A 16,587-nucleotide genomic window follows, 5' to 3' on the forward strand; every position below is an offset into this window, starting at 1 on the left:
CGACGGCCGGAAGCGGAAGCGCTGCCGGGTGTCGGCGGGCGGCGGAGGGAGCGCGGCTGTGCCAGCGGGGCTTCGGTGTCCCCGCGGGTTATGGGGAGGTACGGGGGTCTCAAAAGGGCTGCGCGAAGCACCTGGGGATTCCACACCAGTGTTGTAGATCCGGGAGGGAGCACAAGAGTGGGCGCCGAGTCGCTCCCGGTGGCGGTCGGTGACCTTCGTTCTGCCCCGCGACTCTCGGCGGGGATGTTCTACACTGGGAGGGGGAGTCATTCCCATCCCGGCGGTCTCCGTGGGGCTGGTGAGCTCTATAAGCTGGGGATCTTCAGCCTGGAGAGAAGGCTCCGGGGAGACTCAGAGCCCCTTCTAGTGCCTAAAAGGGCTCCGGGGGAGCTGAAGAGGGAGTGGGGACAAGGATGGAGGGTCAGGACACAGGGAGTGGCTCCCCACTGCCAGAGGGCAGGGATGAATGGGATACTGAGAAGGAATTCCTCCCTGTGAGGGTGGTGGGGCCCTGGCTCAGCTTGCTTGGAGAAGCTGTGGTTGCTTCATCCCTGGAAGTGCAAAAGGCCAGGTTGGACGGCGCTTGTAGCCACCTGGGACAGTGGAGGGTGTCCCTTCCCATGGGAAGGGATGGAATGAAATGAGCTTAAGGTTTCTTCCCATCCAAACCATTCTGAGATTCTATGATTGTATTTAGATATTTGGTGAAAATCGCTATGGTTAATGGAAGTGGGAGTCCCCTGAGCACTCCAGGGAATGTACTGTTTGTCCTTAACATGGATTTTAGTTATGGCTCTAATGCTGTGCTGTCCCAGAGCTGAACAAGTCATGGTGCTGATCACAGCACCCAAACCTCTTCCTGGAGGTAGCTGCTGCTATGAGGGTCTGGGCTTACCTGGACATCAGCAGGTACCAGGATGCTCTGTTTCCTAGCAGAAAAGGGGACTTCGGCCATATTTTTCTTCAGAATCCTGCAGGATGCTTGTCCTCTGCAGCAACAACTGTGCGATCTTTTCTGACAAAGAAATTTGTGGCATTGTAGTGAGGACAACCTTTGAAACTCTAACCATCTTATGTAGAATGTGTGATACAAAAAGCATCTGGTGTTTTTGTAGGAATGAGAGTTATGTGGAAGAGGAGGTTGCCAGAGTAGGTAATGCTGACTGGTGATGTTCTGGGAAGGGTGTGGGCTATGGCTTCTGCACTCACTGGGCTCACAGCAGTTGCTGATGTAATTAAAGATCTAGACACTCAGATAGCTGTAAGTAAATGGAGCTGACATGTGGGATTTTCCCTGTAAATCTGTTCCTCCCATGAGTTTTGTGTTTAGGGATCTTAGTGGCATGTGAAGGGTGTACTGCAAATAAACCAACAGAATGACTTTATACTGCTAAAGTGCTTCTGCCCAAGGATTTTGGGGCTTTGTCTGAAATCTGAGGATTTCAGTGCTTCCTTCCCTGCATAGTGGGTCAGAATTCCTGCTTTGTGGATCTGTGAAGTAAGGCGTGGAGTGAACAGCCTGAGATCAACCCCAGGTAAAACCAAGACTGAAGGTCCCTCTCAATCTTGTGCTGGACTCCTCAGCCAGAAGTGCCGGCTGAGGGGTTTAGGATGTGAACATGATGATTTTCCATTGTTAATTCAATTAAAATGGAGCTGGAAACTTGCTGAGGGCATTGCAGAAGGGTGTCAGGGATATAAATTCCCCTCAAAGGGCTCCACATCTACAAGTGCATGAGCGTGCACTGGAGTGACGCACTAAAACTTCTAAATTCTCTCATGTGCTTTCTCGTGCGGGTTTTGGTATTAATTAATTCAAACTAACCAGACTGGCTTTGATGAGGGAAAGTATCCATTTCTAGATCAGGGAGCAGACACTGCATGTGAATGTCTCGTAAAGTTAGTTAAGCAAACTCTTCTTTTTTTGTGAGTTCAGCTTCAGCTTCTCAGCCATCTCTGGCCCCACCATGAGAGGCTTTGCCATCAAACCATTCCTTAAACTCTCTTTCCCTGTGATAGACCCATCATTGCTGCCCATGGTGGTTGTGGTAGTGGAAGGTGCAGGGTTTGGATGAATTTTCTGTCACAAAGCAGTGAAGACAGAGCAAAACTTCACTGAGCCTAGGGCTTAGAGCAGAAGCAGAGGAGGTGCCAGTCAATGTTCACCCCATGATCAACAACCTGAGTAAGTTCAGCACCTGGAGGATCTGCGTAACCACACAATCCACTTGTGGTTCACCATTGGGAGCTCTATAAATCCCACTTCATTTCCTGTGGCTGTCAGTTGCCCAGTGTGGGAGGAACAAGGGGCAGGTGTGGGCACACACGTGTTCCTCCCACTCTGAGCACCAGATTGTGCTCTCAGAACCCAAAATGAACCAATGTTGTCAATTCCAGGTGGAGGGGTCACTGCAGGCCAGGCGTGAGCGTGATGCTGCCAAAAACAAGACCTCCCCCCCGTGGAGACCCCAGGGAGGCTGGGTCTGGCCTTCTCTCCAGGGCTCTGGATTGTGGGGATGAGGGATTCCGTGTTGCTGCCGCAGGAACAAGCCATGTCCTGCAGTTCAGCCTGCTCTGAGTGATCTGTTCTTTGTGGAAAATGGATTCAGGATGACTGTGTGGAGGTAGATGTGGGGGGTTCAGCTCAAGGGATGAACGAGTGGGTGGGCCAGTGCTGCTGTCACCAGTGTGCAGCCACTGTGCTGCTGGAAAACTTTTTTCCGTATGCCAGGGAAGGTTTTCTTTGCTACTAAGCATCACTTCTCCCTTCATGCTGTGAGCAGAGATTCCTGATCTATAAACTCCAGGCCCTGTCAGAACACTGCAGTTTTCTCTGGACAAAAACCTGTTCACCCTGCTGAATTCCTTCTGTTTGCTAACTGTGGCTTTCCTCTCCCTTTCCAGTTGATTGGTTTAGATCCCCACAACCCCAAGAAGAAGCAGGACCTAGACAAACTTTATGATCTAAAAGCTAAAGCCCAACAGATTATGAACCAGTTTGGCCCTTCTACCTTAATCAACCTCTCCAACTACTCCTCAATCAAGCCGGAACCAGCCAGCACCCCCCCACAGAGCTCCATGGCCAACAGCACCACTGTGGCAAAGATGCCCGGAACGCCCAGTGGAGGAGGGCGGCTCAGTCCTGAAAGCAACCAGGTAATTCCATCCCTGACAACAGGGACGATGCTCAGGCGTCACAAGCATCACAGACTTGCCTGTGGCTTCTTTTGTCTTCTTTAAATCACCAGCAGAAATATAATGTTTATTAAAGTATCAGTTACTGAGTGAGCAAGACTTCCTCACAGAGTTCCTCTCTTCAGGTGCTTCCTGGCTGGATGGGGATTGGATGTTGTAGGTGTAGAGGTTTTTCCAGCCTTAGAAAGTGTATATTGGGGTGTGACAGGGGAAGTTATTTTTATATGGGGTTTAGATGGGAGAAATATGGGGAGAAATGGGTGGTGAGGTGCAGGTTGGCCAGAGAAGCTGTGAGTGTCCCATCCCTGAGAGTGTCCAAGGCCAGGTTGGACAGGCTTGGAGCAGCCTGGGATAGTGGAAGGTGTCTCTGCCTATGGCAGGAGGTAGAATGGAATGAGCTTTAAGGTCCCTTACAACCAAACCTGGCATGGAGCCTTTGAGGTGCATAAAACAAACTGCTGCCCAGGGAATGCCCCAGCATTGTTCCCTGATGGCTTTGCTGGCACTCAGACTCTTAGGAAGTGCACTAGACCCCAGCACAAAACAGCCACAGCAGTGAAGGAATGAGGAAGGGCAGGTATTTCCCATCTGTGTCTGGTTGACCTGACCAGGCTGACAACTTCCATCTGTGTCTTTTAAGACTCGGCATCCTGTTCTTCAACCCAGTGTGGTTTCTGCTCCTGCCACGTCTGACTGCCCTGGAATAACCCAGCACTCCTACAACTCCGTTTTCCATGTGAAACACTAAAGCTACTAAGTGTTAGAGCCATGGAAAAGCTTCCCTTCTGCCTGAGCACAACTTCCCTGAGCACAACTTTAGTCACTGATATGCTGATTGTACTTGCTGTCTGCATCTTAACACTTGTAGTTTTGCCTTTCCACTCCTTGCCAGCAGCATTTTAGTGCTGGAAACATTTATCCTGGCTGCTGCACTTCGCTTGCTGTCCAGAGCAACCACTGGTGCTTGAAAATCATTCCTTAACACCTGATATTTCTTATCTCTGTCATTCTTGAGCTGATAGACTGTGTCAACAGCGTGACTCAGCCCTGGGGGCATGGGGAAGGCGGTGGTTGTGGCTATGCTCTATGGGCAACTTCTTTGCTGGAGCAGGGCAGTAAATCCTTCCTCTCCTCCCACATGCTCAGGTTTTAACCAAGAAGAAATTGCAGGACCTGGTGCGTGAGGTGGATCCGAATGAGCAGCTGGATGAAGATGTGGAAGAAGTAGGTTCCAACCCGTGGAAGGGACTGCAGAAAGAGTTCATTTGGGATTTGTCACAGATCAGTAACCCTTTGTCCAAGGAGGGAGCACTGGTTCATTTAACACTTGTTTTCCTCCCATGCAGCCTTCAGCCATCCCTGTTTTTGTGCATCCCAGTCCCAAAAAGGCTTTTAAAACAGCAATTGGAATTGCAGCAAACACCTATGAAATCCACTCCTTTGAGTGGAATTTTGGACATCACAATTTAAGAAAGATCTAAAAGTATTAAAGGGCACCCAAAGGAGACTCTGAAGATGGGGAAGAATCAGAAGGAGCCACAAGAGGGGCGGTTTAGGATGTGTTCAGCTGGAGCAGAGGAGATTGAGGGCAGAGCTCAGTCGAGGCTGCAGCTCCTCCCGAGTGGCAGCTCCGATCTTTGCTCTCTGTGACCAGGGACAGGACCCAAGGAATTGCTGGAGCAGGGTCAGGCTCGAGATCAGGGAAAGGTTCTTCCCCCAGAGGGTGGTTGGGCATTGAACAGGCTCCCCAGGCAAGGCCAGCTCTCCAGGTGGCCAGACTCAAGGAGCATTTGAATAATGCTCTCAGGCACAGGATGGGGATTGCTGGGGTGTACAGGGCCAGGAGTTGGCCTGGATGATCCTTGTGGGTCCCTCCCAAGTCAGGACATTCTGTAATTCTAAATACCAGCTTCTGAGGGCTTGTTTTCATCTTCCCACATCATTTCAGCTGCTTAGTACTGACCAGACTGGTTGTTGCCCTTGTTCCACCACAGATGCTGCTACAGATCGCCGATGACTTCATTGAGAGCGTGGTGACAGCTGCCTGCCAGCTTGCACGGCACCGCAAGTCCAACACCCTGGAAGTGAAAGATGTTCAGTTGCACCTTGGTGAGTGACTTTTATGTTTTTTTCCCTTCTACCCCCGGCTCCCAGGTCCTCCTGGAGTCAGGGCCCAGTTACAGTGCTGTGGTACCTGTGAGTAGATAATGAATCCCTGTCTATGGCAAGGGGTTGGAACTGGATGAGCTTTAATGTCTCTTCCAACTGAAACCATTCTGTGAATTCCAGAACGCCAGTGGAACATGTGGATCCCGGGCTTTGGTTCTGAAGAAATCAGGCCCTACAAAAAAGCCTGCACTACAGAAGCTCACAAACAGGTAAGAAGCCATGGTCAGAGCCTAGAAGGAGCTGCCCTGCAGTGGGTTCATAGGTGATACTGCAGCCCCCAATGAGCAGAGAGGAGGGTCTTGAGATGGCCTTTGATTCCACTGCCCCAGGGTGCCAAGTGGAGCAGCACAGACACTTCCTTCTCTCACTTCAGCCTTGGACCCTATTAAGATTCAAACAGACCTGAAAGACCTGTGTGGAAGCAAGTCAGGCAGCATCCTGGGAGTACCTGGGATGCCTTGTTCCTGCTGTGGGTGGTTGTGCAGTCACCTGCTCTGAGCCGCTCAGCTTCTGATGGTTTTCCCTCTCTTGTTGCAGAGAATGGCACTGATCCGCAAAACTACCAAGAAATAGCTCCTGGGCAGAGCCATTGACATCACCAGTGCAGTTTGGGATACCTGCCTCTCCACTGAAGCCTCCACAATGTCACCTGTGGGATATTTTTTTAATGCTTTACAGAGAAGCATCTATTTTTTATTAATGGTGCAGCAATATCTTGACTTGATGAGGAGACCTGCCAAATACATTCTATGCCCTGTTCCTCGTTCCTCCTCAGAGTGTGACATATCTCAAACAGAGACTTATTTGTGACTTGAAAGTGGTTTATCGTACAAGTGATTATCCAAGGGACAGAGCATTTGATCGTGTGGGACAGTATTAGAAGCATCTGTAGAGGTTTTTGTTTCCTCCTTCCTGCCCCTACCTGCTCCAGTACTTTGTAATGTCAGTGTTTATATAAATACTTACATTTGTTTTTCATGAATAAAGAAATTATTCTAAGCTGCCGGCACAGGCTTGTGCTCTTCAGGCAGCATTGCACAAGGGGTGGCAGGGGCAGGGTCCTTGTCACCTCAGCTCTGTGTGTGGTGCTGTTCTGTGGGAGATCTCCTGTGAGTTTACAGGGAACAGAATTGTGGACTATTCTGAACTGGAAAAGATCCCCAAGGATTATTGTGTCCAATTCCTGGCCTGCCCAGGACACCCCATCAGTCCCACCCTATGCCTGAGAGCATTGTCCAAGCTCTGGCAGCCTTTGGGCCATGCCTATTCCCTGGGGAGCCTGGTCAGTGCCTGAGCACCATCTGGGGTAAGAACTTTTTCCTAATATGCAGCTGTTCCCTCGGGTCATGGTCCCTGGTCACAGGGAGCAGAAATCCTTGGGAGGAGCTGCAGATACTGATGAGTCTGTTCCCTCCACGGTGAGCAAACCAAGTGCCTTCAGCTGCTCTTTCAGAGGTTTCCCCTCCAGACCTTTCTGGCCACAAGGATTTGGCCAGTCCCTCACCTGCCAGTCAGGGTGGCCAGGTCAGTTTTTGGGTGAAGTGATTCCAGGACCATCCCAGGCTCACTCCTCATCACTGTGGGATGAGGAGCCTGGGGAGCTCCTGTCTGCAGCCTTGTACAGAGGATTTTTTTTTCAAATTATATCCTATGGAGATTAATCTAAAAGGGAAAGTGGGCATTTCCTCAGAATAGTGTGTGGATATTTTTGCTTTGGACTCAATTAGGCATGTACTCAGCCAGAGAGGCAGATACATCATCTGAGTTCCATGATAAATTTTTCACTTTTATTTCTATTTGGGAAAACTTAAAGAATTTAGGGCTTTATGATTGGCATCTCAGTCAGTACAAGACACAATTGGGGAAGGGGGGACACTGACTTCTGTGGGCCTGTGAAGTCCCACCGGGGGACCTCACCCTTCCAATGCACTTCCTCTTTCCCAGGAAAACGCAGGCAGGGGGTGACCAGAGGTATTTAATGCAGCCATGCCACTCGTGCCTGTGCCCGGCTGCTCCATATCCACGTCCCCTCCTGAGCCCAGCATGTCCCTGCCTTGCCAGTGTCCCCAATTCTAGCACGAGCATCTCTTCTGCTTCTCCTCCTCCAGTGCCTGAGCCTTGGGCAGCACCTGCAGTGGGACGCTGCTCTTCACCCCGTCCCATGCCTCAGTGGCCACCAACCGCCCCGTCTGCAGCGCTTGGTAAATGGCCACCGTCAGCATCTGGAAGGCCTGGACCACATTGGAAGTGTCTTTGGCTGAGGTCTCCACGTACTGGACACCCAGTGAGGCTGCCAACTTCTCTGCCTCCCTCTGGCCCACCCGGCGCTGCCCAGCCAGGTCACTCTTGTGCCCCACCAGCAGGAAGACCATGCGGAAGGGCTGGATCGTGTCAGTCACCTCCTGGTGCCAGCGCCGGATGCTCTCAAAAGATGCGCGGTTGGTGAGGTCAAAGAGCAGCATCCCCCCAGCCGAGTTGCGGTAGTAGGAGCGAGTCACAGACCTAGGGTGCCAAGAGCAGGGGGGTGAGTGGCCCATGGGATTCCCTGTGGTACCTCAGGCAGCATGTTCCCTGCCTGCAGTGGCCCTGACTAGGACCTACTCCTGCAAGCAGTACCTCGTGTTCAAAGCACCATGAGAGTAACGAGAATCAGCCTTTTGCTGTGTCAATAAGAGCTCCAGAGGCAGCTCTGTCCCTGCTCAGCCACTAAAGCTCATCTGTCTCCTGCAGCCACAGCCCCCAAGTGCCTGTGTGTCTGCGGCCATGTCCCCGCAGCTCCACCATCCTACTGTCACGGTCCTGGAACTCTTCTGTCCCTACTTCCATGTCCTCAGTACTTTCCCACCTCTGCTGCAACAGTCTTGGAACGCTCCTATTCCTGCAAACCAAGATCTGCCACTCTCCCATCCCCTGCAGCCACATCTCCCAAGCTGGCTGGTGGTGGAGACAGCTCCACAGTGAGGTGTGAAGGCTCCTAGCAGTTGAGCTGCGGAAGATGTTTTGCCCAGCACCCAGTGGGGTCCCAGCTGTTCCCCAGCCCCTCTGCAGCTGGTGTGGCAGGGGGGTTCCTGTGGCAGTATGGTACCCCCTCCTTTAGAGCTTGAGCTAGGGCTTACAAGGCAGTCCCAAGGGCTTCTTTCCCTTGGCTTTGGCTTTTGGCATGGTGGTTCCTCACCCAAAGGGACAAGTGGGAACACAGCCACATCAAGGACCTCCTCCCTGGGCTTGGAATCACAACACTCCACCCCTAATCTGGAGGGGGACACCCATCTCCACCACACCATGGACCCACCTGAACCTCTCCTGCCCGGCTGTGTCCCAGAACTGCAGCTTCACTTGAAGCCCTGGCTCCAGCTCCACGAATTGGACGTAGAAGTCCACCCCCACCGTCTGGTTGACAGCGTCCAGGAAGACACCCTCAGTGTAGCGCCGCAGCAGTGAGGATTTCCCCACTGTCGAGTCCCCCAGCATGATCACCCGGAACTGGTACTGCCACTGTGGCTCCATCGATGCCTCTGCTGGCTGCCAGGAACTGCCACCCCCGCACCAGGAGCGTGTTCAGGCAGGCAGGGAGTTCCTCCACCCAGGAGGCGTTCCCAGCACCATCGGTGCTGCATATCCTCTTTATTTTGGCTCCATCCAGCTGGAAGCACTCAGGGGTGCCTGCTCCCATTGTCCCATGGACAGGACACCCTGAAAAATGTTCGAGACAAGGGGAGCTGTTGCTCCACTAGCAATGTCCCCCAAAGCAGAGGATCCCCCATGCCTTAAGTTGAGGGCTGTGCCCCTGCCTGGGATGCAGTGCTTGGCACAGCCTTTACTTAGTGTGGAAAAGTCTTAGGTTTATTAAAAACACTCCTACAGCAGAGTATCATTTTTTCAGACTCCCTAAATTTAGGTTTAAAATGAAACTAGGGGCTGCCGGTGACTCTGGTTGGGGATGAGCCTGATGCCATCACATCCCTGGTGTTGGGCAAGGATCCCCTGGCCCAGGGCCTGCTGGATACCCTCAGCCAGTGTCTGGAAGGCCAACTCCATGTTGAAGTTGTTGCAGGCTGAGGTCTCCACAAAGGCCGTGCTCAGGTTGGTGGCGAAGTGTCTGGCTTCCTCTGCTGACATGGCTTCCTTGGCTACCAGGTCACATTTGTGTCCCACCAGGACAAAGGCAGGCGGTCAGCCCCCTGCAGCCTCGTGATACCACTTCAGGGATGTGCTCAAAAGATGCCCAGTTGGTGAGGTCGAACACCAGCAGCACCCCCGCCACGCTCCAGTAGAAGGACCTAGTGATGGATCTGGGCATACCCAGCAGGGTTTCAAAGGATACTGGGAAGCTCTCACACCAACCCTAAGATGGGTCTTGGGAGATTTTTGGGTGACAGATTGGACCTCAGGAGTGGGAAAAGGAGACCTGTCTTGGCATTTACACTCCTGTTTTCTGTTCAGCATCCATCTCCCCAGACTGGGGGGCTCCAGAGAAGACCTGTGGTTTTTCAGGGACTTTGTGGTACCATTATCTCCCCAACAGCCCTGGTTGCAGTGGGTATGGGGCAGCACTGGACAGAAACGGGACCACCAGGATCAAGCCTGGGGTCCACAAGGTTCCCAGGGAGGAGGAGTTCCTGAGAGCCCAGCTCCAGCCACAGCACTTTGCTCTTCAGCCCTTTGTGCCCCATGTGAGCCTCTCTCCCACTCCCAGGTGCTCCTGGCTCCAGCCTGATGCAATGGGGGAAGAAACCATCCAGCCCCAGCACACCACAACCAGCACCCAGCCCTGCTCCCTTGGCTGCTCCCCTAAACAGCTCCAGTGTCACTGGCCCCTAAAACATCACCACCCCAGTGAGCTATCACTGCCTGTCCCCACCTGCCCGGATGGGGATTTACAAACACCCCATGGTGTTTGTAATGGGAGAATGACTCCGTGGGGTCCACATTTCCAGCTCACCTGAACTGCTCCTGGCCAGCTGTCCCAGAGCTGCAGCTTGGCCTTGCTGGTGGGGCATCAGGATAGTCTGGCTGTAGAACTCAATGCCGATGGTGGGGCTGGGGGCGGCTGCCCCACCAGGACTTCCACCCGGCCCATCAGCAAAGCCACTTGCCCACAGCCACGTCCCCTAGCACGATGACACGGAACTGGAAATGTCCCTCGGGGTCAGGATCCTGGGGGGAATCTGTCACTGTCTCCACGGCTGAGCTGGCCGGATCCTGACCCACCACGTTCCTGCTGTGCCAGCGGCAACAGGCCGTGTCTCCACCCTTGCCCCCACCCCACCTGGGGACAGGGACGGCTCTGGCCCCACAGTCACTCGGGCAGACAAACAAACTGGCCCGGGGAGGGAGCTCCGTCCTCATCCTCCCCAGTGACACTGAGGAAAGTAAGACGACTAAGTGTTTTTCCCAGGTGTACATATGAAAAAAGGTTCGAAGCTGCTACATAGTTACTTTAACCACTTAGGAAAAATCAGTGAATTAAGTTACTTGCCTTTTTAATTCCCCTGTTTTTCAAACTATTTTTTTCCATTTGCCTGCTTCCCAAGCACCAAACTCCAAAACACAAACCCCAGCAAACAGCCCAACATTTCAAACTTTAGCAGCAACACCGGTTCAGCTCTAATCACTTCCTTGCAACATACCAGCATTTAAGTCTTCATTTGTTATCACCAGGATGTTGTTTAGTGTTGCCACATGCCAGCTGTCTCCACTGCCTGGCTTTGGTGACAACAGGGAGAGCCAGCCAGTGAGTGCACATACTCATGGCTATCACAAGCCAAGGTTTTGGGAGAGCTGGGAGATGCTCCCCAGGGAAGGGGGCTGACAAGACCTGCAGGTAGGAGACCAGAGTCAGAGGCGCCAGCTCATATTCCAGGACAAAGAACTCTTGGCAGCCAGGTTACCTCAGCTGCAGGGACTTCGCCACAACCCAGCTGTCCAAGGACAAAAGGGAGTGGTTTCAACTCAGAGGCAGTGGCTCCCCAAAACCCATTTTTCTCCACGGTGAGAAAACAGGCACCTAGGGCTCCAGTTGAGGGTGCTGGAACACCCCAAGATTGCAGGAGCTGCTCTAGCACCTCCATGAAGGCCCAGGTGGGTTTCTGCATTCCAGGGATCCCTGCTGAGGGCTGTGGGGGACACCCCAATGGCAGGTGCTGCAGCAAGCACAGGAACTTGACTGAGCACTGGTGAGCTCCACTGGGAGGGGATGCTCAGGCTCCCTGGCTCAGAGGCAGCCCAGCTTCACCCCATCCCATTGCAATATAAACAAGATCCACCACAAGGATTTGAAGTAATTGCATTTACTCAAACTTGTATCACACACAGAATATTTCAAGTTGGAAGGGACCCACAGAGATCATTGCGTCCAGCTCTTCAGTGAATGGCCTGTACAGAGATCAAACCCATCACCTTGGCAATTATTGGCTCCCTGCTCTGACCAAGTATTTGATATCCAGACCCCCTCCTGAGAAAACTCCATGGAACAGATTGTTCTTCCATGTGGAGCACCTGAATGGGAGCTTGAGCAACACCTGGAGCCAAACCAGTTTAATCTCCCACCACTGCAGGTGAGTAGAGCCTTTAAGCGGCTGATCACATTTGGTGGAGCTCACAGCTCTGGAAGGAGCCAGGATTTGGTCCTGCAGAGCTCGGACTTCTAGAGGAGAGAGCTGGGAAAGAACAGTCTGGCACTGCAGCAGCAAGTCCCTCAGGGATGGCTCGCCTTCTGCTTAGACCTGAAAAAAGGGATAAAAAAGAATCCGGCTGAGCGATGAGGAGTTGGGCTCAGCACTGTGAGAGATTCCATCCACATTCCAGAACTCCTGGATGCTCCCTCCTCACCCTGCGGTTTGGGGTAGCTCACGCCTGGCCTCAGCCCCATATCCGCAGGACTCATCCAACAGTCTCCAGACTTGGGAATCATCATGGACCAGACTGCACTGCCAGTGATCTTGCACACAACCTGCACACCACAGATCACAACCGTGGCCAATGAAAACCCTCTGAAACAAGGCTGATCATTCCCACCTAACATAGTCCAGGCAAAAAACTGGCCACCTCCAGCACAGGCACAGTCAGCTCGAACTGTCCCCTGTCCTCCAGACAATGCAATACCAGAATGGTCTGGCTTAGAAGGCACCTTAAAAGCTCACCTGGTTCCACACCCTGCATGGGCAGGAACACTTTCCACCAGACCAGGATGACCTGAGCCCCAGGTTTGAATAACCTGGCCCTGGACTCTTGAGGGATGGGGCAGCCACGGCCTCCTCTCCCTCACAGCCAAGTATTTCCTCCCAGTATCTAGTTTAAACTTACTGCTCATCCCAACACCTGGAGTTCCCAGGGGACACTCACATTCTCCACACTGCAGCTTCCCCACAACTCAGGACCTATGGGTAGCAAGCCCCTCAGGACGGGGCTTACATGTTCTCATCCTTTTCCACAGAGTAAATGCTGAAAAAACAGAGCCAGAGTTTAGTGCCTGATGCCAAAGGGTCTCTGTAAATCCATAGCTCAGACACTCCCAACAAATCCCAGCCCTCCAACTTTCATGGCACCTCTGCCCCTGTGCCCAACGTTTATCCCTTCTCCTGACCAGGAGTTTCCTTCCCAACCAGGCTTCCCAAAACAGTGTGGCCAGTGCAGCCTGTCTTCCTAGTGGCCCCTCTCAGCACAGGACACACCTGCAGAGAGCCCAAGACCAGCATGAATTTTACTCTTCCTCCTTTTTCGACCACAAGATCGGTATTCAGATCTGATGGGAAAGGGATTCGGAGGGATGGACTGTGTAGATCAAACAAAGGTACTACCTTCTCACCTGGGTTTATCCATCAGATGGGTGAGCTCTGGAACACCCAGGACCCCTGGAAGACATCACAACATACCCCCAATATCAGCAACGAGCTGAAGACTCTTGTGGACACACCTTTGACTCGTTCCCCCTGAAACCACAAGCAAGGAACAGCCCAATTCCCAAAGATGTATTGGAGGGGTGAGTGACAGCCACGGGCACAAGAGGCCCAGCAGTCAAAGACCTTCCCATTGCTCTGGCATGTTGTTGGAGACCTGCAGCTACTTCGTGGAGCCACAGCTCTTGGATTAACATGCAGGTAAATATGGAATTTATCTGGTAAAGTCTGTGACAGAGCGATTGACTGGCTCTGGATCAGGGTTGATTCCCAGTTCTGCCTCTAGCGAGTCTCAGAGAGAGGAATTGCACTTATCTCACCCATACATGATCTGGGTGCAGAAAGAACGAAGGGAGTTTGCAGGGCCCAATCCTAAGGCCAAGCCCTGTGGAGGATGTACAGCCTTGGAACAGCACATGCTGGCACTGCCCAGTATCAGAGAGGCAAGAAATGCTGCTGGTCGCTACTCTTGACCCAGGGAGGCCACAAAAGCAACCAAATCCTCAGTCCAACTGAGGACTCCAGAACCTGGATCACCCATCTCACCTGCCTTCCTGAAGCTGAGACTGTCACCAGCCATCCCAAACCCTGGGATCACCTTCTATGCCAGGATGCTGCTGGGGAAGAAGAGTATCTTGAGCTTCAGTAAATTACAAGAGAAGTAAGTTAAAACAAAACTATAGAGACAGGATACACCCCTCCTCCCCCCCAGTGCATAATTTGGGCTCCAGGGGCAGGGATTTGCAGCAGGTGCCTGCTTCCAGCACCAGTAATCCCCCCAGCCCACTGCGGGCCGTGTACTTTCCCGAAATGTTGCCGGACAGTTACGAAGGCTTCAACTGAGCGGCGACCGTCAAGGAAAAGACCTCTGCTCTCGGCTCCTTTTTGACTGCATCTACCACAGCACCGACAGACGCAGCTTCGATAGGGCCGGGCGGGTCCGGGGGGCTATTCCGCCCGCGGCCGCCTGTCCCGAGACAGAGGATTAGTTCGGCCTCGAGAGTCCCTCACTCACCCAGAGCCGGGCCTGGCCTGAGGAGGAGGGCGGGGACAAGGCCGCGCTGCCCTTCACAACCTTCGGAGCGCACTGAAGCGCCGCCGCCGGGCGCGATGCCCACGGGGCGCCGATGCGGCGGAGCCGAGCAGCGGGAGAGCCTCAGCGAAGACGGATGGCGGTGGATGGTCCCCCATGGCCCTCGCGCGGCGCCCCCGACTCGCCGCCATCGCCGAAAGAGGCCGAACCCGCCTCGCGGCCGCCTTTTATAACCCGGCAGCGCGGGCTCCGATTGGCTGCTGGTGCCGGGCAGAGGCCTCTGGGAGCCTGAGGGCTCGGGTCGGTGGCGCTGCCTACGGTGGCCGATGTGGTCCCTTCCCTATTCCCCTTCCAGCCTCCAACCCCATCCCAAAGGACAAACAACCCCCCGAAGAACCTTCTCTAGTGGGGGGTGTTCCTGCCCGTGGCAGCGGGTGGAATGAGATGAGCTTTCTGTTCCCTCCCAACCCAAACTATTTCATGATCCCGTGATTCACAACTCCCGCTAGCGCTGGGAACAGCTGCACATCCTCACTCCACCTAAATAACTCTCCAGTCCGGGTGGGACTGGTACAATTTCTCTCTCCTCCTCCATGCAAGGTCCACACCAGGGGTTGCTCTTTGAAAAGCTGAAGACAGCAGCTGCGTTTCCCCTATTCCTTCCTCCCTTTTAGAACGGGGAGGAACACTCCACCCTCGGGGAATAGAAGGAAAGGTTCTCTGGAGTCTCCTTGGCACAGCCACTTGTAAAATGTGAGCCTAGAAATCATGTCAAATCCTAGGGCAGGGTAGAACCTGGGACACTACTGTAGTAAAAAAACATCAACCTTCCCCAAAACTTCGAACCTTGGCAAACATTGCTTGGGAAGAGACTCTTCCAAATGCTGAACTGGGAGAACACCCAAAGAGCAGTAATGAAAAGCACTGGATGCCCAGCAGCCCTCAGCCTGCCATGACAAAAGGGATGGAGATCCAAGAGGGGCAGAGAAAATCCCACTGCACGTCCACAGACAGCGGAGCCCTGATGAAACCTCCGGGAATCTCTCACCAGCCTCTTCCAGAGCACAGGGACCACATTGCTGGAAGAAGCCGCAGTTCCCAGCACCTGACAGATGGGAGCAGACAATGCACAGGGATGTAAAAACTATCAGTAAGGAAAAGCAAGTGTGCATTAGTCATCCATGTGGATTGTTGTGCCTGTGGCTGCCTGGGACACATCAAGGGGACAAGGCAAGTACTGGCCATGGTCAGCTCTCAATCTCTATCAACTGTGTTATCCACCGTTGCTTTTTCTCTAGAAATTTTACAGCAGAGGCAGCATGATCTTTGAATTACAGAATAATGGGACATCCTGATACGGAAGGGACTCACAAGGATCATCAAGTCCAACAGTCCTGCACAGAACATCCCAAGAATCCCACCGAGTGCCTGGGAAAAATTAGTGTGTGTCGAACAGGACCCCAAACACCTTCTTTAAAAACTAACTGCTACAATTTCATCTAAATTGGATGATCATATCTTCATCAAAGAGCACAGTAAGAATGTTTGAGTTGTATTTGGAATTGCTATAAACCCTGTCTGCTGAAAGGCAGAGTGCTTCATGATCGCTGTTGCCAATATGGATACAATTTTCAAGAATTACATAATCCCAGGGAGCTGTGATATCATCTGCCTTGGACCTCTTGCCTTTAGCACATAGAGATAAAGCAAAATTTACCTTATTACATGAAGTCCTTGTCTTTCATCCTGTGTGACACTAAATGGTAATTAATCTGGGCTTTTCCTCTAGCCATCCAGGAGAAACAAAATCCCACACTCTGTTTAACTGGGATTCCAAAAAATAAACTCTACAAATTCTAGGAGGTGGCTGTTTTGTAGCTTCATATAAAAGTCTCTCCTGTGCTTCAGACGCTGTAATAATGGCCGGGAGCTGAAAATTAACATTAAGATGAGTAAGTGACATTAAAAAAACCCCCAAAACTATGCAGAGATTTAACAGCTCCACGGAAACCTTGCCTGAGGTTCTCCCAAACAACCCCAAAAGCCTGGCTCATACCTCCAGAGAATGAGGCCCGAAGACTTGCATCAACTTCTCTCCTGAAATGAGAGCTGGAGCTATTTTAAGCTCTGCAGCACCAGTAAACAAGAGTCAGCAGGTCATCTCTGCTGCCTTCTGCACTCCCAAATTATTCCTCAGAAGGGGCTGTATGTGCCCAGCTCTCCCAGGAATTAGGGGTTAGGATGGGTTGGATTAATATTTACCATTTTTCTTTCCACCACAAAACAAAAGCA

At 52.4% G+C, this 16,587-nt stretch overlaps 2 protein-coding genes across 12 annotated transcripts; one reads left to right on the forward strand and one right to left on the reverse strand.

Moving 5' to 3' along the window:
• Positions 1-11: 11 nt before the first annotated feature.
• Positions 12-6,365, forward strand: TAF12 (TATA-box binding protein associated factor 12). The gene is made up of 6 exons (XM_083879682.1): positions 12-98; positions 2,905-3,156; positions 4,342-4,419; positions 5,190-5,304; positions 5,485-5,573; positions 5,902-6,365. Exons 2-6 carry the CDS (start codon positions 2,989-2,991, stop codon positions 5,935-5,937), a joined length of 486 nt encoding a protein of 161 aa, XP_083735808.1. The 5' UTR covers positions 12-98; positions 2,905-2,988; the 3' UTR covers positions 5,938-6,365.
• Positions 6,366-7,125: 760 nt separating this feature from the next.
• RAB42 (RAB42, member RAS oncogene family) lies at positions 7,126-16,221 on the reverse strand. 11 transcript variants are annotated; one of them, XM_083879504.1, is made up of 8 exons: positions 16,013-16,221; positions 13,809-13,876; positions 13,172-13,217; positions 12,709-12,807; positions 10,995-12,089; positions 10,307-10,521; positions 8,657-9,057; positions 7,126-7,866 (listed from the first exon to the last, which is right to left on the reverse strand). In XM_083879504.1, exons 7-8 carry the CDS (start codon positions 8,869-8,871, stop codon positions 7,437-7,439), a joined length of 645 nt encoding a protein of 214 aa, XP_083735630.1. In that variant the 5' UTR covers positions 8,872-9,057; positions 10,307-10,521; positions 10,995-12,089; positions 12,709-12,807; positions 13,172-13,217; positions 13,809-13,876; positions 16,013-16,221; the 3' UTR covers positions 7,126-7,436. The 11 variants fall into 11 exon arrangements, with proteins under 11 accessions (XP_083735630.1, XP_083735629.1, XP_083735627.1 ...); XM_083879503.1 differs by having other exon boundaries at positions 13,809-13,879; XM_083879501.1 differs by lacking the exon at positions 16,013-16,221 and adding an exon at positions 14,278-14,474.
• Between the last annotated feature and the right edge of the window lie 366 nt (positions 16,222-16,587).

This window comes from Zosterops lateralis, assembly GCF_965231275.1.
Source record: "Zosterops lateralis genome assembly, chromosome: 28".
Lineage (NCBI taxonomy): Eukaryota > Metazoa > Chordata > Aves > Passeriformes > Zosteropidae > Zosterops > Zosterops lateralis.

Coding starts and splice junctions, on each gene's coding strand:
- TAF12 (XM_083879682.1), top strand. CDS start 2,989: ATGAACCAGTTTGGCCCTTCTACCTTAATCAACCTCTCCAACTACTCC. Junction 3,157..4,341: donor TCAGTCCTGAAAGCAACCAG/GTAATTCCATCC, acceptor CCACATGCTCAG/GTTTTAACCAAGAAGAAATT. Junction 4,420..5,189: donor TGGATGAAGATGTGGAAGAA/GTAGGTTCCAAC, acceptor GTTCCACCACAG/ATGCTGCTACAGATCGCCGA.
- RAB42 (XM_083879504.1), bottom strand. CDS start 8,871: ATGGAGCCACAGTGGCAGTACCAGTTCCGGGTGATCATGCTGGGGGAC. Junction 7,867..8,656: donor GCCGGGCAGGAGAGGTTCAG/GTGGGTCCATGG, acceptor TTGGCACCCTAG/GTCTGTGACTCGCTCCTACT.